Source organism: Castanea sativa, chromosome 9 (genome assembly GCF_040712315.1).
Source record: "Castanea sativa cultivar Marrone di Chiusa Pesio chromosome 9, ASM4071231v1".
In the NCBI taxonomy this organism is placed as follows: domain Eukaryota; kingdom Viridiplantae; phylum Streptophyta; class Magnoliopsida; order Fagales; family Fagaceae; genus Castanea; species Castanea sativa.
In genome coordinates, this window is record NC_134021.1 from 32,499,725 (window position 1) to 32,523,419 (window position 23,695).

Here is a 23,695-nt window from a genome sequence, read left to right on the forward strand (position 1 = left end):
TGAAAATAGGGTTAGGGTTTGATATAAGTGACATATATATAGGTAAGTATTTTAGTAATTTTACCTTAAGTTTAAACAGGTTGGGTCGGGTCCGGGTTCTGGCCGAGTTTTTACCAAAACCTGGACTCACTTCGGGTTTTTTTAAACCTAAATCGACCCTATTCTTTATCGGGCCGGGTAAAACCTGACCCATTAGGGTCAGGCCGGGCCAGGTACTTGCCGGTCAGGCAAAAATTGCCATCCTAAGCCTTTCCTTTAACCAAAAAAAATCTATTTCAAATTTTTTTAAGGAAACTGAAACTTTTTTTATGGACCCAAAAAAAGAAAAAAAGAAAAAAAGTGAAAGCCTTTCCTATAACAAAAAAAGAAAAAGAAAAAGAAACTAATTGTGTGATCCCTTATCCTTTATTGGCTACACTTTATGAAGGCTTGTTTGTTAATATTGTTTGAATAATAGTTTTTGTTGTTTAAACAACACAATACATATTTCCATAATACTTTTTCATCCACATGTATTTTTACAATATTTAAATAATGTTATTAGAATAATATTACCAAACAAGGCCTAATTATCCGTAACAACATGGATTTCACCTAACACTAACACCCACGTCCATTCTTCTTAAAAAAAAAAGCTACGTCCATTTCTATTTCTTTATTTTTTAAAAGCAATTCAAAGATAATTACTAACTTAATATCCTATAAAAAAATGTTACATACAGTTTCATGGTTTAAAAGGTAGTTGCTAGATTTGTGAACAATTTGTTAGTATATCCTTTGTTATTGTTCCTCTTAAGACGTAATTGTGTTACTCTGGCTCTTGTTAGTGTTGCAAAAGAGAATGAGGAGGTCATTGTTTGATTATTTTTTTTCTTTCCTAGTGTATAACATGACATTGAATGAATAAAGTTTACTATTATTTCCTCTAAAAAAAGGCAATTGCTAAATATTGAATTTAAGTTCTTTTTAATTTTTGTTATGAATGTATAACAAGTGGCTAAATATTAGGATTAAAAATAACTTGATAACTCCCATAAATAAAAATAAAAATAATACTATCTTCTAAGCGCGCATGAGCATGTGCTTAAATAGAGGCTCTTCTATTTTTTTCTTCTAAAAGTTAATAATATTCATTCATTATAATTTGAGGTTGATGCATATTTCAATTACAAAAATACTTATGAAATTTATTGTGGGTGAAATAATTTTTAACTATCGAAATCTCATCACACTTTTAGGTATTTTTGTGTTGAAAAATACACCAACCCCAAATTATGAAGAATGAAAATTATTGACTTTAAAAAAATTAAAAAAAATAGAAGAGGTTGATATTGTAAAGATTTTCTTGAAAAAGAAAAAGAAGAGAAGGCATATAATAGCTTGTTAATTTCTTGAAGTCAACGCAATTTCATAATTACAAGTTTGTTTCTAAAAAAATTATTAGTTTTATAATTCTAATATGTTTAAAAGAATAAAAATAAACACAACTTTCATTCTCAACACTAAAATTGTTTTCATATAAAAAGAAAAGGAAAGAAAACTAGACTTTTTGAATATCAAAGAAAAGGAAAGAAAAGAAAAAGAAAAAAAAGAAAAGAAACAGAAAACAGATGAATTTGGGACTGTTTGTCGTTTGGTAATGTTATTTTAGTAACGTTGTTTATATTTTTTTAAAAATATTATTTTAATAATATTGTTTATATTTAAAAAAAAAAATGTAAAAACATGTATAATGTTTAAAAATTGAAATCATGGGTTCAAACACGTAGCAAAGGGATGCTTGTTTGTCAAGAGCCCAACCTGAGAGCCCAACCTAAGTCCGACCCACTTGTAATCAACTACTGAACTCTTGAAGTTTCTGAGGTTTCCTTCCTCCACTCATTTCAAAAGCAAGGCGCTGTCTGTCTGTCTGTCTCTTAGTTTTGTATTTCCCTTATCTCTCTCTCTCTCTCGCTCTCTGAGCTATTCAGCAATGGCTACTGCGCTCAAAACTCCAACCATAATCCAAGCACCCTTCACGCCACGCACTTGTTCCATATCCTCAAAATCCCAAAAACCCTTCTGCGTGTCTTTCAGACACAGTACCCCTAGACCTTCTCCTTTAACTTCTCTCCGGTTCTCCCACCTACCCTCCTCCCTACGCTTCGTCAAGTTCGTTCCTTTTTCTTCCTCCGGTGAAACTGACACCACTGAGACCCAGACCCAGGAAGAGGTTGAAGAACCTCAGCAGCAACAGCAACAGCAACAGCAACAAGTCCAGGTATTCCATTTCCACTGTTGTTAATTCATTCATCGTGGTTTGCTGAGTAAGGATTAGAAGATTGAGAAGAAAGTAAAATTTTTGTACTGTTGTTAATTCATTCATTCATTGTGGTTTGCTGAGTAAGTGTTAGAAGATTTAAAAGAAAATAAAATTTTTGTATTAGTAGAGCTTGGGTTAGGTGTGTGTTAACTTGATTGCATTGTTTGTATTTGGCGGCCAGAAATTGTATGGTATCATCTATCGTTTGAATTATTAGATTAGGCTGTTGCCGTTGAATGTGAAGAAGAGGCTAATAGAATTTTCTATTGATTATGTCTCTCGAGAATGGAAATCAATAGTGTAGATTTGAATACAGAGGCTTTAGACATAAGTTGGGTGTGACTCAACTATCTACTAGGTTCTTGCAAAGCGCAGTTTGGAATGTGGTAATGCTGGTTACAATGGACTTGTCCTAAATTTTGCAAAACCATATGGGGTGTTACCAGCATGGAGTTTTTAACTCTAAAAATCTTCATATTCCCATTTCATCTGATTGAAAGGGACACAAATAAAGCTCTCTCTCTCTCTCTCTCTGTGTATTTTTTTTTTTTTTTTTTTTGCGTGTGTATTTTGTCAGTTGAAAATTGGATATATCACTCAAGGAACTTCAAACAAAGTCTGCTGTCAAATGCTGGAGAGCCTTCTATTTTTATATTTATTTTTCCTTTTCCTTTTCCATACTTGGAAAAAGGGGAAGGGGTTGACCAGTTTGTGGAAGAACCTGCTTGGGCATAACCATGGCAGCACTTATCCACTGAGATGTTTGGGGGACCTAGATGGGGGATAGGGAATTGCAGGCACTACCTTATGTGGGTTTAGCCATAAATGAACCTCATCTCCATTGGCGGTCGCAGTTTCATTGGTTAGTGGGTTCAGTCATTCCTCCCACTTGTAATATCTTGGAGTATTGAAATATTAGAGGTGGGGGGGGGGGGGTATGGCATGCTTGATGTTAAATTCTTCTCATAGTTTTTTTATTCTCTTTGGAAGAAAGGGTAGGGCTCAAAATTGACTACTGTTTGATAAGATGGGGATAAACAAGGCAACAATAATGATTTTTGAAGCAAAAATTTTGCAAGAAAATTATGGATAGTGGTTGTGTTTAGGAATTAAAAGGTGGTTTGATGAGTTATTTGATGCCTATTTAGTAGAGAAAGGACATGGTGTTTTGGGTGACAATGGGCTTTGATAGCAATCCTGATGTCTGATCTTTAAGAATTTAGAACTAAATTAGATTTCTTGGTGAGATCTTGAAGGGTTCTTGAATAAGGATTAATATTTAAGGGTTTAGGTAAAGAAAAGATTGATTCTTGAATATGTTGATGGTTTCTTGGTCATTGGCGATAAAACAAGGAATAGAACATGATATAAGATAGATAAAATATTAGGCAATCACACCTAGGTTTTCCTAGGTAATCAAACTTAGTTAGTTAGAAGGCAATCACAATCTCAAAGCTTAAAATAAGAAAGCCTTTATATAGGCAATCACATGAACACCAAGGTTGATGACCCAAGAAAACTTATGAAACTATAGTTTCATAGTGAAAAATCTGGGGGGATTTAACCTAAACAATTCTCAAGACAACATTTCACTAATAGAATCGAAGTTTGTACAATAGATTTAACCCTAAATCTACTATTACCTCATGTAGTACTTACAGGTCATGACCACACATAGCTTCAAAAGAAAGCCCGCTCTAAGGTAATTGTGACAAGAAAGTATAAATCATGACAGTAGTTATGAGAATAATGACACAGAAGGAAGATCAATAGGCACATTAGTAAGATGGGCATAAAGAAAGAAAGCTTTCCTTTAAGGTAATTGTGTTACCGTGTGAAAGAGGATAAAGATTTGCACCCATGATTTTGTTGAGGAGACATACTTCATCAGTAAAGCCCACGGTTTTGGCATTGGCATGATACCCCAAAGGCAGTTATGGCCACAAAATCGACTGAGACTTACATCCTTGTTAGGATCAGTCTCAAAAGTATAATCCGGTTTAGTAACATGAGGAATCTCTAAAGCATCAACAATTATGTCAGCATCATTATAGAAAGTATTTCCAAGTATGGAAACACGGAAATGTTTCTCTAAAAAGTTGCAATCAAACATATTTGCATAGAATTCAGGAATAAGAATAGCAGGAACAGGAGGCAAAATAGAATACAAATTCAACCATTGTTGTTGTTCAAAAATATGTGAAATGATAAGGTATCTCAACTCATCAAGCATGATAGGTCTTTCACAAAAGATTTTTCTTTGAGGTTGAATGTTCACATAGTTTTTCTCATGATCTATGCCCTAATGGAGTCATATGTGTTTCCAGGTTTAGCTGAATCACCAGTGTGACCGCAAGTGGTTTTTCTTCTAGGAGCCATAAGACTAGAATGAACAACATGTCACAAGAAAAAAGACAAATAAACACAATGAGTCATAAGGTTCAAAATGGAAAAATGCATGTATGCATGCATGCTTTTACTCATGAAGTGTAGATGATGCATGAACCATTTTAAGAACAGTTATATGTTATATATAGTAAAAGTCATAAAGTTTAAGTGTTCATATAGGCAATTTTGAAAAATCCCCAATTTGAAACCCTAGAATATGAATGACTATCAAAGAACACCATATATTCTTACTTAAAAGCATAAAACAACAATTAAACAAGTATACTTAAAAGCATAAAAAACACTTAAACAAGTATGTGTATACATTTAATTTCATCAATTCACAATATCCAAACAAAATCCCCAAATTTTTCTCAAGAACATTCAAACCTCAAATTTCTAGTTTTTACATGAAATGCATGAAAGAAATGGAAAAAGAGTGTTTAGAATGACTTCCCATGCACTAAACGACAAAACCTTGAAGAAAAATGAGAGAGGAATCAAAGTGAAGTGAGAAGAGAGTGTGAAAAATGACCCACTGTTTGACTTGGGATGTTTATATCTTGAGTCTCGATCAGTTGAGCTTGGTGTTGAGCCAGGTGTTGAAAAGGTAGAACCTCAGGATGGGGGTTTTGGGAAATTTTCAATCAATCAAAGTTGTCGAGCTTGCAATCAAAAAATTTCGATCTATCAAAGCAAGTGTCGAAGACAGAGTCCAGAAAATGAATTTTGAAGATGGTTTTCATGAAAAATGAGTAGAAATGCATAGGAAAAACATGAAAAATTGCAGACAAACTACAGAAAATGAACATGTTATGCTACACCATGCACAAAAGCATTCTTAAAGTCAATTTAAAACTCACTCGCACAAAAGAAGACAACTAGCATATCCTAAGAAGTATAGAACTCAATGATTAATTAATTAAAAGTTTGATAAAGTTGAGTACCCAATTTAGCCAGTTTAGAAAAGTATATGCATGTTATGTGTGAAACTATTCCATGTACTAGTGTTAACAATTGTGAGATAAATGATTGCAAAACTACAATATAATCAAATGAATATATCATAACGGTTTGATGGGAATCATCACTTTCAAGTGACATCCTATGACTCCCATATCTCCTTAATGACCGCTTGCAATCAAAGACGTGCATAAAAACTTGAGCTTTTTGCTACAAGCACAGTCAAGGGCATACATATATGTAAGAAAAGTTTTATTCAAGCCCATACAATTTTTTTATTTTTTATTTTTTGATAAGTAGGAATGGTATATATACGAAAGTCTACTCTATGCATGAAGAACATAGAGCAAACCTAGAAAAAACAAGAAGAAGAAAATAGAGAAACAACATAAAAGAAAACCAAACAACAGAATAATTACAACAGAGAAAGGGAGCAAAGAAAAGAAGGGAGAGAATCACTAGACGTGAGTTCCCAAGCCCAAGACCAATAAAAAAGAGTTCCACTAAAAGAAGCAAGCATCTGATCACCGAAGCTATCCAAGTCCTCCGATTCTGTTCCTTCCAAATACACCATAGGATGCACAACGGAACTAAGTTCCAAATCTGAGACAAATGCTTCCCCAACCAATTCCACCAACCAAAAAACAAGTCTGGTATTGATCTAGGTATAACCCAAGACAAACCAAAAGTTATAAAGACAAAGCTCCATAACCGAAAAGCCATCTCACTAGGGTAATGTTATTGGACGACACAAGTGGTGAGATACATTTATGTATTTTTCTCAAGTTTTTTTAGTCCTTTCCATCAAAAAGAGTGATAATTGACTCACATAATTTAATCATAAATTTTTAGTCATGAATCACACAAAATTTAACACTAGGTTAGTTGACTTAGCGAGTGCTTATAAGGTGCTCAACCAAGCTATAATGGGTACACAAGTAAAAAATATCAATTTCTTAACTAACCCATGAGTACATATACTTCATATTCCTAGTACATACTCATAAATATTTTGTTATTTTTCTTTTTAAGAAAATAAGCGACAAGCAAAGCAAAAAAAAGAAAAAGAAAAAGAAAAAAAGATCGTAAAATGCAACCTAAAAGCTAGAAAACTACAAAGAAGATGGTCTGATCAAATATAAAGAATTAAAGCACATAGACCAAAGGGAAGAAACCTCAAACAGCATAAGTTTTCTCCACCCAAATTTTGGATGGAGTAGAAATAGGTCTAGTTTTCCTAAATTTCAGTATAGACCTATAGGCAGTTTCAAACCCTTGATTTTTTACAATTAGGTTCAATGCCTTTAACAAGTTCACCAAGAAGAGGCATGGGATGTTGAGATTTCACAGTGGTGACTTTTTCTTTCATAGCTCCTCGGGTTTCAACATGAAACTTGAAATGGTTTGGACGAGTATATCTAGAAGCACCGCAGTGGTGACAAAAATGAGGACACTTAGATTTTTCTTTCTTCTTAGGATTTGATGAAACGACAGATTTAGATCTAGAAATCATCTTGACATGTTTTTCAACCTTTGAATCTTTTACTTTTGAATTAGAAACTTTCTTAGGTTGTTGTAAAAACGAGGTCTAGTAGTCGAGGAATATGCAGAATTATCTTGAAAAGAATCATCACTTTTATCGAATGCTAACCCATTTTTGTCAGAACTAGACTTTTAAAGTAGATGGAGGATCGGGTTTTAGATACTTATTCAGAGGATGCTGATCAATCAAATGAGAGGTGTTTGTTGCCTCTATTTGTTGAACCACTGGCTTTCTCTATGCCCTTGGGTGCCATGGAAAGATAGGAAGAAGTGAGTGTGGAGAGATCAACAAGGCAAGAAGTTTACTTCGAGTGGTTCCGTAATAGATTCAATAAGTTAGATAATTTTTTGTGGACATCTCTAAAGGGTTTGGAAGAGCAAGCAACCGATTTTCTGTTGGCTATTGAAGCTGAGTTGCACCAGAGGGCTGCTAAGGAAAAGAGCGCTAGAAATTTAAAGAGTTAAGGACTGAAAGGTACAAGAGAGTGTTGGGGTCTGTTCAGCTCTATTAATTATGGCTTTACCTCAACAAGGCATAATGGAAATAGTAGGGATCAGGTTTTGCTTGTTTCTCAATGAATTTGAACTTGTTATCCTGGAATGTCAGAGGGTTGAACGAGTTGGATAAGCGGATTCAAATACGTAATTTGTTGCGTACTTGGAGGGTTGACATTGTTTGTTTGCAGGAGACTAAGCTGGATTGGATTACCAGAGGAATTTTTTGAAGTATCTAGAGTTGTCCTTATATAGATTGGTTGTATCTGGGTTCTAAAGGTGCTTTTGGCGGTATTTTGCTAATGTGGGATTGAAGAGTTGTGGAAAAGGTGGAGGAAGTGGTGGGATATTATTCGGTCTCTTGTAGCTATGCCTGATGCTGTGGCTAACCGGATTGAGAAACTTCAGCGGAATTTTTTATGGGGTGGCATTGGTGATGAACCTAAATTTCATCTGGTTAAATAGGCTACTGTTTGTTCCCCCATTTCTTCGGGTGGCTTAGGGATAAGGAATATAAGACTTTTCAATGAAGCTTTGCTTGGGAAGTGGCTATGGAGATTTGGGATTGAGCAGGATGCCCTTTGGAGGCAAGTGATAGAGGTGAAATATGGATGTGTATGGGGGGGCTGGTGTACCAGACCTGTTAATGGTCCATATGGTGTTGGTTTATGGAAAAATATCAGTCGGGGATGACCTTCTTTTTCACGCCATATTCTGTATGATATTGGTGAAGGGTCTAGGGTGAAGTTTTGGCAAGACTGTTGGTGTGGTGAGACATCCCTTGCAATTAGTTATCCTGAGTTATTTAGATTTTGCAGGGACAAGGAGGCTAGTGTGGTTGCACTTATGAAGTACATCAATGGCGTCTTTATTTAGGATATTAGTTTCTTTAGGGGTGTGCATGCTTCAGAATTAGAGGCTATGTCAGGATTCTTGGATACCATACATGGTTCTTCAATAAAGCGGTTTGGTGAGGATAAGATGTGTTGGAAGCCTAGTAGAGATAAGGGGTTTAAGGTTAATGATTATTATAGAATTTTAGTGGGCTCTACTGACTTCTATTTGCCTTGGAAAAGCATTTGGAAACAGAAGATTCCTTCTCGAGTAGCTTTCTTTGTTTGGACTACTGCTTTAGGGAAATGTTTGACAATTGACAATTTACGAAAAAGGAAGGTTTGAATATTGAATTGGTGTTACCTGTGCAAGTGTAATGATGAATTAGTTGACCATCTCTTCCTTCATTGTCTGGTTGCTATGGATTTGTGGGCTATGGTTTTGGGTTTATTTGGAGTAAGCTGGGTTATGCCACAATCCGTTTTGGGGCTCTTAGAGTGTTGGCAAGGCAGGTTTGGTCGTCATCGAAATGGTTTTATTTGGTTAATTGTACCCCATTGCTTAATGTGGTGTCTTTGGAGAGAGAGAAATAGTAGGTGTTTTGAGGATATTGAGAGATCCATACTAGACCTCAAGTCATTTTTCTTTTAACACTTTATTGGATTGGTTGGTTACTATGCAAAACCAATCATTCCCTTCTTATTTTGATTTCCTTGATTCTTGTAATTTTTGTCTTTGAGTTGTTGACCTTTTGTACACTCCCTGTGTACTAGGGTGATTTTTTTTTGATATTAATAAAACTTATTACTTATCAAAAAGGTTTAAAAATGTTGGTGATCAATTTGGGTGGGCTTTCACATGTGTCTTTGGTCCAAATTTGAACAGAAAGCATTGTAAAATGTGGGAGGAACTAGTAGGACTTAACAATTGGTTGGATGTGCCATGATGTCTAGGATGCGACTTTAGTGTAATCCGTATTCCATCATAGAGATTAGGGGTTGTAAGTTATACTCAAGCTATGCATGGCTTTTCTGATTTCATCTCTCTTCACGGGGTGATGGATACAGTAGGGGGCCTTTATACATGATCTAATTCCTCCTTTGCATTTAGAATAGGTTGGCTTCTTTTTTCTCCACTTTTAGCTAATCATTTCACCCATTTCTCCCAAAAAAAGGTTGTCTGAAGTTCTATCAAATCACTTTCCAATTTTGTTGGAGGGTGGGAGCCAACGGAGAGGGCCAATTCCTTTTCGTTTTGAAAATATGTGATTGAGGGCGGAGAGGTTTGTAGACAAAGTGAAGGTCTAGTGGGCAGTTTTGAAATTGGATTTAAAAAAGTGGAATGAAATGGAGTTTGACAATGTCACTATTAAGAAGCAGTAATTATGGAGTCATTTGAATGCTTTAGATGTTAGAGAGAGTCTCACCCTCTAATAGCTGAGGAAAAATTAGAATAGGTATATCTCCGTACAAAAATTGGGAAGTTCACTTTATTAGTTGAGATTAGTTAGAAACAAAAGTCTAGGATGTTGCACTTGAGGGAGGGGATTCCAATACAAGAGTTTTTCACAGGATGAGCAATTCTAATAGAAGAAATAATGGTATCGAGAATCTTATGGTTAATAGGAGTTTGTCTTCCAATCAAGATATGATTGCAGATTGTATTACTCAAATTTTCACGAATTTATATTTTGAGCAGCAACTTGATAGACCATTTCCAGATGTGTTGGAATTTACAACGATATTCAAAGATAAAGTGGACTGGTTGGAGAACTTCTGAGGAGACAGAGATATTTGAAGTCATTAAGGATTTCAATGGTGATAAATTGCCTGGGCCAGATGATTTCTTCATGGCATTTTTCCAATCTTGCTGGGAGATTCTCAAACCAGATCTTATGGCTGTGTTTCATCATTTTATTGCTAAAGGTCAGTTTGAGAAAAGCTTGAATGCAACCTTTATTACTCTCATCCCAAAAAAAATTGCAGCAGTAGGCGTTAGGGACTTTCGCCCTATTAGTCTTGTTTTGTGGGGGGGGGGGGGGGGGGGGGGGGGTTATAAAATTATTGCTAAAGCTTTATTGTAGCAGTAGGAGTTAGGCACTTTCACCCTATTAGTCTTGTTTTGTTGGGGGGGGGGGGGTTATAAAATTATTGCTAAAGCTTTAGCTACTCATCTACGCACGGTCATGGGAGATATAATTCAGCGCCATAGAATGCTTTTGTTCTAAACAGGCAGATTCTTGATCCAGTCCTTATTGCTAATGAATGCCTTGACATTAGATTGAAGACTAGTGTGCTAGGATTACTTTGTAAACTAGATGTTTGGAAGGCTTTTTGATCATGTGAATTGGGGCTTTCTTATGAATTTGCTAGAGCGTAGTGGTTTATTTGATAAGTGGAGGAGGTGGATTTTGTTTTGTCTATTTACTGTACGTTTTTCTATTCTTATTAATGGTTCTCCTTGTAGTTTTTTTGAGAGCTCCTGAGGTTTGAGACAAGGCAATCCTTTGTCTCCTTTGTTAATTGTCTTAGTCAGGGAAGCTCTTGGAAGAATGTTGGATAAAACCCTCCATGAGGGTTGCATGTCAAGTTTTCATGTGGGTGATTTAGAGGGAAGATCTTTGGTGGTGTCTAATCTCCTCTTTCCTAATGACACTAATTTTTTGTAATGCCAACCTTGATCAGAATTTAATTTTCCTTATGGTGCTTATTTGGTTTGAGGCTGTTTCTGGTCTAAAAATAAATCTGGGTAAGTTAGAGTTGGTACCTGTAGGAGTGGTTCATAATATTGAGTTTTTGTCGAATGTCCTCGATTGTAAGCAAGGTACTCTTCCAATGAAGTATTTGTGTCTTTCTTTGGGTGCAAAATTCAAGGATAAGACAATATGGAACCCGATTCTAGAGAAGGTGGAAAGCAGATTAGCAAGATGGAAATGTTTGTACTTATCTAAGGGAGGTGGAGTCACTTTAATTAAACGTACTCTCTCAAATTTACCTGCTTATTTTCTCTTTTTATTTCCTATCCCCGCTTTTGTGGCTAATTTTATTGCAAAAATGTAATGGAATTTCTTATGGGGTGGTTTAAGGGATGAACCCAAATTTCACCTATTTAAAATAGGCCACTGTTTGTACTCCTCTTTCTTTAGGTGGTTTAGGGATAAGGAATTTGAGACTTTTTAATGAAGCTTTGCTGAGAAAGTGGTTGTGAAGATTTGGGCTTGAAAAGGATGCTCTTTGGCAGCAAGTGATAAAGGTGAAATATGAATGTGTATGGGGTGGCTGGTGTACCGGTTCAATTTTTGGTCCCTATGGTGTTGATGGAACAATATTAGCCAGGGATGACCTTCCTTGTCTCATTATATTTTGTATGAAATTGGTGATGGGTTGAGGTTGAAGTTTTAGTGAGACTGATCACCGATGGTGTAGCGAGACACCTCTTGCTATAAGCTACCTTGAATTATTTAGAATTTTTCAAGATAAGGAGGCAAGTGTGGCTGAGCTTATGAAGTTCAATAATGGAGTTCTTCATTGGGATGTAAGTTTCTTTAGAATTGTCCATGATTGGGAATTGGGGGCTCTTTTGAGCTTCATGAATACCATTTATGGCTCTTCTGTAAGGGCGATTTGGGAGGATAAAATGAGCTGGAATCCAGATAGATTAGTGCTTAATATTGTCTCCTAGTGGGCTCTAATGATTTATATTTCCCTTTGGAAAAGCATTTGGTAGCAGAAGATACCTTTTTGAGTGGCTTTCTTTGTCTGGACTATTGCTTTGGTGTTATATGTGCAAGTGTAATGGTGAATTAGTTGACCATCTTTTCTTTCATTGTCCGGTTGCTATGGATTTGTGGTCTATGTTTTTGGGTTTATTTGGAGTAAGTTGGGTTATGCTAAAGTCAGTTGTGGGGCTTCTAGCTTGCTAGCAAGGTCGGTTTGGTGGTCATTGAAATGGTCATATATTGACAATTGTTCCCCATTGTTTAATGTGGTGTCTTTGGAGGGAAAGAAATAGTAGGCGTTTTAAAGATAATGAGAGATCCATATTAGACCTCAAGTTATTTTTCTTTAGAAACTTAGTGGATTGACTGTCTGCTTTCAAAACCAATCATTCTCTTTTTTTCTTGATTTATGTAATTTTTTAAATTGATTTGTTGTCATTGACCCCCTATACACTTCCTGTGTGTATGAGGGTGTCCATTTTTTGATATCAATAAATCTTATTACTTATTAAAAAAAAAAAAAATACACACACACACACAGAAAAGTCCATAACTAAATAAGACATGTATTAATAAAATGAAACCCAAGGGCCATAGCTATGACCCAAAACCAATAATTTCAGAATTATGAAAATATCATTGACTCTAGAAAGAACCAAATAAAACATAAAATAAAGTACTAATAACTTAATTATTTATCATGGAAACTTATTCATGGGCTTTGCTTTAATCTTAGGCTTCCAATGAGGATACATTTCTTCAAGCACACAATGGTTGTACCATCAAATATTCTACTTTCCTGGGTACTTTTTGGCCATGAGACACTATTCATTTTTGTTACTTATTTAGACTATTGCAGTACAATACATTTCCCCAATAGCTTTGCTACATTTTTCCAATGCCTAATCAACATGTTGGTATGTTCTACTGCTTTAATCTATCAACTATTTTCTCACAAAGTTTAAGTATTTAACATTGTTACTTGAAGGTAAAGTCAGCCAAGTGATTTGCATGCCCCCAACCATTACTATTGTAAGTGTTAGGTAAATTGGTAAATATAAAATGATGGTCAAAATTTGATTTTGGACCCTAATTATTTGTTATAGATTGGGTCAAATTTATCTTTGAGCTATTGATTGTTTCAAATTAGTCCTTTGAGGTTATAAAAGTTCCTTAATGTTACTCTTACCTTGGCTTATCATCATTATGTGAATAACAATTGCTGATGTGACATTTTTTTTTGTAATTTTTTTTTCAATATGAATCTTCTTATAATAGAGGTTGGGCTTTGGTGCGATGACAAGTTTCTTCTACCAAAAGTGGTAGGTTGCGTGTTAACTTCTGGAATCAACCTCTCTAAAAAAATTGGGGGTAAGGTTGTCTACTAGTCACCTCTCTTAGGCTTTGCAAAAGTAAGAGTTTTATACACTGGGTGTGACTTGGGATGTCCTTATAATGTCAACAAGACATGTTAGGTGCATACTGATTTCTAGAAATTAGAGTATATACACATGACACACTTTTGTGACTTTGTTTCTAGTTACTTCTTTTAATGGCCCTTATGGCATTAGACTTTGGAAATATATAAGACGGGATGTGAAAAATTTTTCACGTTTTAGTTTAAGGTGGGAGATGGAACAAATGTTAAATTTTGGTATGGTTTATGGTGTGATGATCTTCCATTGAAGTAGGCCTTTGTGGACTGGTTTTGTCTTACATGTGCCAAGGAAGCCTCAATAGTAGATCTTATGCAATATTGTAGAAATGATTGGGAGTTAGAGCCTTTATCAGAATCATGCATGATTGGAAGTTAGAGCCTTTATCATCCTTGTTGGATTTAATTACTCTACTCCAATGAGGGGATGTGGGGAGTGATGGAGGAAAAAATGGAGAAAACGAAAGATGTTTTAGAAAGCTAAGTTGCTTGGAGAAAAGAAAGAATGAAGTAGCTCTTCAAGAGACACACTCTTGGAATAATACCTCATAGGTAGATTTCTTGGATTCAAATTCAGCTAGTTACAATGAGGACAGCCTTGCTTATTTATAGATACATAGGCAAGTTGCTGATTGGCTAGAAAGTTAGTTACAAGAACCTACTATGTGGCTGCCATGTGATTGGCCAAAGCCTAACAAACATCGCTAACTAACTAATAAGCTATTGCACTTATCACTAACAATATATCAACTAACTAACATTTTGTTACAAGTGAAAGGATTTACTTGTCATACAACATAAGAACTAGTAAATGACTAGCTTTAAAAATGAACTGCATTAGGACTGTTCCTCTTTGGAACACACTTGTCCTCAAGTGTGGCTAGTTGTAAGATGATCTGGTGCATGACAGGGCAGCAAATGATGCACATTGAAACTGTTGGAGATGTGCATATGATCTGGTAGTTCCATTGATCTGCATTCTCATTAGTTGCTGTATTAAGCTACTGCATCATGCTAGAGATTAAGGTCTATTGCTGCTTTGTGTCAAGGCTGCAAGTGTAAGCAACCAAGTAGATGCTCTTGCATCCAACCTTCTTCATTTTGACCATTGGTTTGGGATTAGCTTTCCCCTTCTTTGGCTGCAATGTGTAATAATCTCCATTCTTGTATAGGTTGGATGTGTTGCTCCTTCCACCCGAAATGGTTTGATATGGACATAATCTTTCACATCCAAGTAAGAGATGGCAAACATCCATGGTTGTCACATCACAATGAACATAATCTTGAAAGTTATTAATTAAGAACACTAAGCACTTTTTAGAATCTCTAACTTCACCTCCTTTATTGAAGCAAGATAGCTTTTGTGGTTGGGGCTGGTCTTGATTCTTTGATTCAAGATTGTTAAAAACTTCTTGTGACACCATATTCTCGTAACTACTTCTTCTAAGCCACTCGTTGTTCTCCATTTCTTATTTTGGAACTTGCAAGACGTTTGTTACTAATGATAAATCCTCTTCTTCCTCTATATGAGCATCTACTTCTTCTTCCACGTATTGATCATATACGGGTTCTTGAATGCATTCCCCTCCTCTGTTGTCTTCAATTATCAATACACTATCACACATATCTTCTTCTTCATATATTGGAAATTCTTCATCTTCCTGCTCTTCACAACTTGCAATCATCAAAGCTTTACCCTTGCCTTGAGCATTAAACTCCCCCTTTCTTGAAATTTGTGGCCTTTTGCCTAGCTTCTCCACATTTGTAGCACTTAAATGTAAAGCCTTATGTTGCTTTAGGGACTAGTTTGACTGTACCAAAAGTTGAAGGCAAGCTTGCACTGTCAATCTTGAAAGGCTGTGCACCGTTAGTAGTTGGCTTTCCTTGCGTGCTGACTTGGGTACTTTCGCTACCACCATAAGCTTGGAACTGCACAAAAGCTTTTTTTTGCAAGTTGCTTCTCAAACATCAAGGCTCTATTGTAAGCTTCAAAAATAGACCACAGTTGGTGCAAAGATAGACATCTTGAATTGGTGGTTTAAGACCACTCAAGAACCTTGTAACCATTTGCTCTTCACTCTCATTCAGTTCTTTTCAAGCTACCATTCGATAAAATGCCTTTGTATACTCTTCCACACTGCCATGTTGCTTCAAATTATGCAGTTGTTGAAAGGCAGAAATCGGTTTCTCATTTTCTACTTCATCTTGCACCAATCTTGGATTTTTCTTTTACCCCTCCTAACTCTTCGAACTTGGAGCTGTTCCCACCAGGCTGAAGCTCTCCTTCTTAGCTTGATAAAGATCAATTTCACCTTCTTGGAATCTGGTACCTCATGGAAATCAAAGATTCTTTCCACTTGGTTAAGCCAGTCTATGAATTCTTCATGATTCAAGCTACCATAGAACTTAGGTAAATCAATCTTAACATTTGATTCGCATTTTGGTTCTCCCTTTGGAGGACCAAGCACTTGCCTTGGAACACCCCCTTTAGGTTCACCAATTGGGTTACTAAAGTTGCTGTGACTGTTAGTTTCGGTATCTTCAGCAGGTTCATCATCATTTCTAGGATGATAACACTGGTTTTTTCTCACTTCCTCAGTCAAGGTAGCAAGTTGCCCCCTTAGTAGCTCCACAGTCTGCTCCAATGTCCTTGGGGTTCTCCTTCTTAGTGTGGTTGCGGCTGCTGCCAGGGATGAACCTGCACCTCAGGTTCATGTGCTATAGAAGCTTTCTTGTTCCCTATTGTAAACTATTGGTGCCATCTTCACAAATTCTTAGGCTCACTAGTAGAGGATAAGAAAATGAAATCAAGATAGGATCTTGAGGACAAAAAATGAAGAAACAAATTGCAAACGAACTTGAATCCTAAGGATCTCAACTTTGATACCAATTTATGATGGAGGAAAAAATGGTGAAATGGAAAAATGTTTAAGAGAGCTAAGTTGCTTAATGAAAGATGTTTTAGAAAGCTAAGTTGCTTAGAGAAAAGAAAGAATGAACTAGCTCCAAGAGACACTCTTGGAATAATACCTCATAGGTAAATTTCTTGGATTCAAATTCAACTAGTTACAATGAGGGCAGCCTTGCTTATTTATAGATACATAGGCAAGCTGCTGATTGGCTAGAAAGTTAGTTACAAGAACCTACTATGTGGCTGCCATGTGATTGGCCAAAGCCTAACAAACATCTCTAACTAACTAATAGGCTATTGCACTTATCACTAACAATCTATCAACTAACTAACTTTCTATTACAAGTGAAAGGATCTACTTATCATACAACATAGGCACTAGTAAACGACTAGCTTTAAAAATGAATTGCACCAAGGAGGATGAGCTTTATTTGAAGCCATCTAAACAAGGGGGTTTTGAGGTCAAATGCTACTATGGTGCTTTGTTATTTAGTAACTATATACCATAGAATCAACCTATCAAGCATTTCATTTATTAACTTAGCTTTTTTTTTTTTTTTTTGATAAGTAATAAAAAAATTTATTGAAAAAAGAGTCACCCAAGTACACAGGAAGTATACAAGGGAGAACAAATCAAAGACGAACATTACAAAAATCAAGAAAATCCAAAATAGAAAGAAAAGGAAGGCTTCTCCACACGGAGAACCAATCAAGTAAGGTTCGGAAAAAAAGAGACTTAAGAACAGGCATGGAACTCTCGATGTCTTCAAAACATCTATTATTTCTCTCCTTCCAAATACACCACAACAAGCAATGAGGAACGGCCTTCCAAATATCTCCATTACGATGGCGACCAAAACGACCTTGCCAGCAAGCCAAAAGCCCCACAACAGACCTTGGCATAACCCAGTAAACTCCAAATAAACCGAAGACCATGTCCCACAATTCCATGGCAACCGGGCAGTGAAGAAAGAGATGGTCAACACTTTCACAATTGCACTTGCACATATAACTAATTACGGGGCAATATATATATATATATATATATATATATATATATAATCACTCATGCTAAATTAAACCCTAATTTTAAATTAACTTAGTCTCACATTAGGGTTACCTAGGATTAAGGTCATAAATGGTGTGGGGCACCACAATGTTTCCATTGAAGATGTGACTCTTCCTTGGAAGAGTATCTAGAAGGCCCAAAACTCTTTTGTTGGAGGAAGACAGATTCTTGACTCTGTTCTTATTGCAAATGAATGCTTGGATAGTAGATTGAAGAGTGGTATGCCGGGTGTGATTATTAAATTGGATATGGAGAAGGCTTATGATCATGTGAGTTGAAGTGCCTTATTTTATCTTATGGAGAGGATGGGTTTTGGGGAGAAGTGGGGGAGGTGGATGAAGATGTGTATTTCTACTGCTCGGTTTTTAGTGCTTCTCAATGGGTCTCCAGTTGGTTTCTTTGGCAGCTCTCGTGGTCTTCGTCAAGGGGACCCTTTATCTCCACTCCTTTTCTTATTGGTAATGGAGGTATTGAGTAGGTTGTTGAAAAGGATAGAAGATGGTGGATTTCTTAGTGGATTCCAAGCAAATCCCAATACACGTGGAGGTTTGCATATCTCTCATCTTTTGTTTGCTGATGATACTATTCTCTTTTGTGATGCTTCCAAGGAACAATTATTACATATTCGTATGGTTCTAATTTTCTTTGAAGCTATCACAAGACTGAAAGTAAATGTTGGTAACAGTGTGATCGTGCCGGTTGGTGAGGTTGGGAACTTGGATGCCTTAGCTTGTTTTTTATGTTGTAAGGTAGGTTGTGTACCCATGTCTTATTGGGGGATGCCCTTAGGGGCACATTATAAGGATTCCTCAATTTGGAACCCTATCATTGAAAGGATGGAAAAAAAGCTTGCAGGTTGGAAGCAGTTATATTTGTCAAAAGGAGGTAGACTTACTTTATTGAAGAGTACTTTATCAAGTCTGCCTACTTATTATTTATCTTTGTTCACTATTCCACAACACGTGGCGTACAGATTAGAGAAAATTCAAAGGAATTTCCTTTGGGGGAGATCTAATGATGTCTTTAAATTCTCACTTATTGCTTAGGAGAAAGTTGTGTGGCCAGTGGAGTCTGGTGGCTTGGGGATCTGGAAATTTGGGCTGTTTAACCAAGCTTTGCTTGGGAAGCAGCTTTGGCGTTTTGGGAATGAGGTCACTCGTTTATGGAGGCAGGTTATAGCTTCCAAATATGGGAGGCCAGTGGGGGATGGTGTACTAGAGTTGTTAGAGAGACTCATGGGTGTGGTATGTGGAAGAACATTAGAAAGGGGGCTGAGAGTTTTATTGGTCATGTGTTGTATGCAGCGGGTGAAGGTTTTCGTATCAGATTCTGGCTTGACCCTTGGAGTAGCCCTACTGCATTGAAAGATTTATATCCGGCACTATTTGCTATTGCTAGGAACAAGGAAGCTTTGATTTTTGAAATGGTTGATTATGCTCCGAACGGGGGTGGTAGTAGCTGGAACTTACGTTTTTGTCGTGTATTTCAAGATTGGGAGTCAGGGATTTTTTATAATTTTTTTGCGCATATCTCCTTCAAATTACCGAGGGGGGGGGGGTGAAGATACCATGATATGGCAATTGAATCGTAGTGGTGTTTTTGACGTACGTTCTTTTTATACTTCATTGCTAGCAGCCCCGTCGGTGTTTTTTCCTTGGAAGAGCATTTGGTGTGTTAAGGTACCTAAAATGGTGGCTTTCTTCTTATGGACAGCTGCTAGGGCTGGGCTTCTTACTATAGACAACCTTGTGAAGAAGAAGATACCTCTTGTGAATTGGTGCTGCCTGTGTTGATTTGAAGAGGAAACTGTGGATCATTTATTGATTCATTGTAAGTATGCTTATATATTGTGGAGTGAAGTCCTTCGTTTGTTTGGGGTTTAGTGGGTGATGCTGAACAATGTTGTTACTCTTCTTACTGCATGGTGGAATGGGTTGGGGAGACACTTCAAAAGTGTAGGATATGGTTCCAGCGTGTCTTATGTGGTTAGTTTGGAAGGAGCGCAATGATCGTACTTTTGAGGAAACTGAGAGACCTGTAGACTCTGTGAAGTTTTTGCTTCTTAGGACTTTGTTTGAGTGGTCCCGGATTTGGGGGTTTACGCATTGTCTTTCTTTGCTTGACTTTCTTAATTCTGTTAGTCTCTCTATTTGATTGGTTTGTACTATTTTTAGTGCAGTGAGTTTATTATCGTAAATTTATTGTGCTTTTTTATCAATAAAGCTGTTATTACCTATAAAAAAAAAAAAAAAAAGAGTATCTAGAAGGCTAAAATCTCAACTATAGTTGCCTTTTGTGTGTGTGTGTGTGTGTGTGGACTGTGGTATTAGGCAAACCTTGATAGTCAACAATTTGAGAAAAAAGAAAGTATTATTGTGATAGATTGATGTTGTATGTGTAAAAGGGATTGGGAGAATGTTGATTATTTACTCATTCATTGCTTTATAGCTAGGGAGTTGTGGACTATAATCCTTAGTTTTTTTGGGATTGAGGGTTCGTTTGGATTCTGCTTATTTTGCTGAAAATTGAAAATAATAAAAAAGTTACTGTTTACAAAATTTTACTGTTCATATGCCTCATATGCCTAAATACATTGTTCATGGACAATAAACAGTGCAAGAGGCGCTCAACTGAAGAAAAAAAAAAAAAAAACGCAGAAAACGCAGACGTGGGAAGCGCAAAACGTGCTTCCCAAACACTCGCTAAGTGAATTATCAATTATTCTTAAAAGTGTTATTGAATTATTAGCATGTTGGCAAGGTCGTTTTGGTCAACATCGGAATATAGAAATTTGAAGGGAATTACTATTTGTTTAATGTAATGCCTGCGGAGGGAAAGGAATATTAAAAGTTTTGAGATGTGACTATTTTAGACCTGAAATTTTTATTTTTTCCAGACCTTTTGAGTGGATGTCATCATTAGGATTACTTTCTATTTTGTCCATTTTAGATTTGATTGATAATTGAACTTATAGTCATTGATGTTGAGGTACCCATACTATACATCCTGTGTACTGGTCCTTTTTAATTTTTAATTTATTTAAAAAGAATATTTTATTCTTTTAAAATATTAAATTCAAGTGTCTTCATGCATTTTGATTTTGAAAAGCTTATGGTATAACATGCTATGCCAACATTATAAGGATGTGCAGTTGTGTACAATAAATGTCTCATATTTGCAATTGCTCATAGTAATGGCGAAGCAAGGTAACAATTACATGTCAAAACTTCAGGGACTAATTTGAAGCAATTAATAGTTCATGGGCGAAATTGAAAATTGAATTTGAGTCATAGGTTAGGGAACAAAGTCATATTTCGATCTAAAATTGTTTGTTTGGTAACCTATGGTTAATTGAACTTTCAATCATACACTTGGATCTATTAGTAACTTTCTATTTTTTAACTTGATTTGACCATGTACTTATGAGTATGCATCTGTATGTTTGACAGTGTGAAAATTTCAAGTGTTTAATTCCAATTTCCTTATTTTCTTTGCTAATAGATTTATGTAACAGGGCATTGTGGATGGTGCTGCTGGCGTTGAAGATATTTCAAGTGATGATGATGTTAATGGTGCTAAGGAAGTACCTGCTTCAGCCATTGTATCTTCTCTCCAATTGTACAAGGAAGCTTTAGCTAGCAATGATGAATCCGGGGTTGCTGAAATAGAATCTTTCTTAAAATCCATTGAAGAGGAGAAAATAAGCCTTGAGAGGAAAGTAGCTTCTCTGTCTGAAGAAATGTTGACAGAGAAGGAGCGAATTCTTAGGATTAGTGCAGACTTTGACAATTTCCGTAAGAGGACAGAGAGGGACAGACTTTCACTGTTAACAAATGCTCAGGGGGAAGTTGTGGAAAGTTTGTTGCCCGTATTGGATAACTTTGAGAGAGCTAAATCCCAGATTAAAGTAGAGACCGAGGGGGAAGAGAAGATCAACAATAGTTATCAAAGCATATATAAGCAGTTCATAGAGATACTAAACTCACTTGGTGTTGTTCCTGTTGAGACAGTAGGAAACCCATTTGATCCATTGGTGAGTTAATGGCTCTTTTCACCTGTAGTGTATATGCCCCTTTATATTATATCTTGTGAAACTCATAAATTTCTTTAGCTAATATAGAGAATTTTTAGCAATAAGAGTAGGTATTGAAGAGGACAACATAATGGCACTGTTAGATAAAGAAACCAACTAGAGTCATAATTTTCATTAGATTGTTTTATTATTAGAGCCACTTTGCCCTTGCAATATTCAGAAAGTGTAAGATTCTTCCTCATGAGCATGATGTGTCCTGATAACAAATTCATACCTGAAAACCATATTTGTCAATTGGCATAATGGTTGTCCTATCTGATCATTAGCTTGACGCTGGTATGCCTACCGAGTTGGCTCGAAATGCAAATACTTAGTCAAGTCTTTTGACTGTTTCAGGTTTTGTGAAGACCTGGATACCTTTTAACTGAAACCAGGTCTTGATAGACTCTACTCAACTTGGTGAAGTGATGTGTATTGTATGTACACAAAAGATATAGGGGCGTGAGTGTGTGTTGACGAGAAGGCTACAGAATCACACGGTTACATAAAGCAAATGGCAAAGCATCATACCTTTTATTAGATTATACTAGTAATGGAGCAACTCTTCTGGTATAATATCCAGGAAGTGTAAAATTCTTCCTGATAGCATGATATGTCCTGATGATCAAAAAGCTCATATGTGAAAATCATAGCCCTACTTATCAATTGGCATAATGGTTGTCCTATCTGATCATTAGCTTGATGCAGGTAAGGTTCCGAGTTGGCTTGAAATGTAATCGTGTACTTGCTGAGATTTTTCAAACCCTTAGTCAAGTCTTTTCAGGTTTGATGAAGACCTGGATACGCTTTTAACCGAAACCAGGTCTTGATTGATTCGAGCCAACTCGGTGAGTTTAAGTGTTTTATATCATGTATACACAAAACACACACAAGGTGTTGGGTGTGTGCGCTTGTGCACATGTGAGGCATTCAGTTTTTACTGTAGCATGACATACCTGATGGAATATTAACTTTGGTGGGTATAAAGTTGGTGAGACTTGTAAAAGCTTCATTTACATTACTTAGAGATGTTGATTCTAATAAACACAATAGCTTTGTTATTATTCACATCATTCTATTAGAACATAAACATTTGGACAGTTTTTTCTGATAAAGTTTTATATATCGATTTGTTTTTATGTAAAGCTGCATGAAGCAATTATGCGCGAGGATTCCAATGAATATGAAGAAGGTATAGTTATTCAAGAATTTCGCAAAGGGTTCAAACTTGGTGATAGACTCTTGCGTCCATCAATGGTAAAGGTATCTGCTGGTCCAGGACCTGCGAAGCCTGAAGAAATGGAGTCGACAGAGGGGCATGATACAGGTGAAACAACTGAGGAGGGCACTGCCAAATCAGATTCTACTTAAAAGTACAAATACACAAGTAAATTCAATTTTGTAACAGCAGGGATTATTGTATTGGTATCTTTCATATTTAAGACTAATTTAGTGAGATATGATTATTGTCGAATAGAACATCACTATGAGTTTGCTGTCATGGATAAATTGATGTTGCTTGGAGAGTAGCAAATTTTAAAGAAGTATAGACATTCATTTCATTTATTATGTTATTGAAATTTTTTGATCACAGTTATTATCATGTCAGTTTGTAAACATTATGTAATAAACTTTATAGTTTCTCTAGTATTTTTCATTGTTGTAAGGGTGTCGGTTTCTTGTATGTGCGAATGTATGTCGTGGCGTGACTAATTCTAGTGGGTCTGTCCTTGTCCCTCATCCAATTGAATCAGTTGAAGCTGGTTCGTGAAATATATGTAGGGTTAAAATATACTTTTGGCCTTGAAAGTTGATCTTAGTTTGATTTGTGTCTCATAAAATTCAACTCCTAATGGATTAAATTTAAAAGATATCAATTCTGTTCTTCTATTCATATATTGTTAAGGAGATCTAAATTTCCTAGGGACTAAATTTATTTTCCATTCAGACTGTTAAAGATATTATT

General features: G+C 36.1%; 1 protein-coding gene across 1 annotated transcript; it reads left to right on the plus strand.

The window, feature by feature from the left end:
* The first annotated feature begins 1,850 nt into the window (after positions 1 to 1,850).
* LOC142610733 (uncharacterized) lies at positions 1,851 to 23,395 on the plus strand. Its single transcript, XM_075782658.1, has 3 exons — positions 1,851 to 2,260; positions 21,172 to 21,690; positions 22,876 to 23,395. The coding sequence occupies exons 1-3, from the start codon at positions 1,973 to 1,975 to the stop codon at positions 23,098 to 23,100; spliced, it is 1,032 nt and encodes a 343-aa protein (XP_075638773.1). The 5' UTR covers positions 1,851 to 1,972; the 3' UTR covers positions 23,101 to 23,395.
* Positions 23,396 to 23,695: the final 300 nt, after the last annotated feature.

What these genes read in the sequence shown, in the direction of transcription:
- LOC142610733 (XM_075782658.1), top strand. Translation starts at nt 1,973, where the DNA reads ATGGCTACTGCGCTCAAAACTCCAACCATAATCCAAGCACCCTTCACG. An exon ending in AGCAACAGCAACAAGTCCAG is followed by an intron (nt 2,261 to 21,171) that starts GTATTCCATTTC and finishes TTTATGTAACAG; the next exon opens with GGCATTGTGGATGGTGCTGC. An exon ending in GAAACCCATTTGATCCATTG is followed by an intron (nt 21,691 to 22,875) that starts GTGAGTTAATGG and finishes TTTTATGTAAAG; the next exon opens with CTGCATGAAGCAATTATGCG.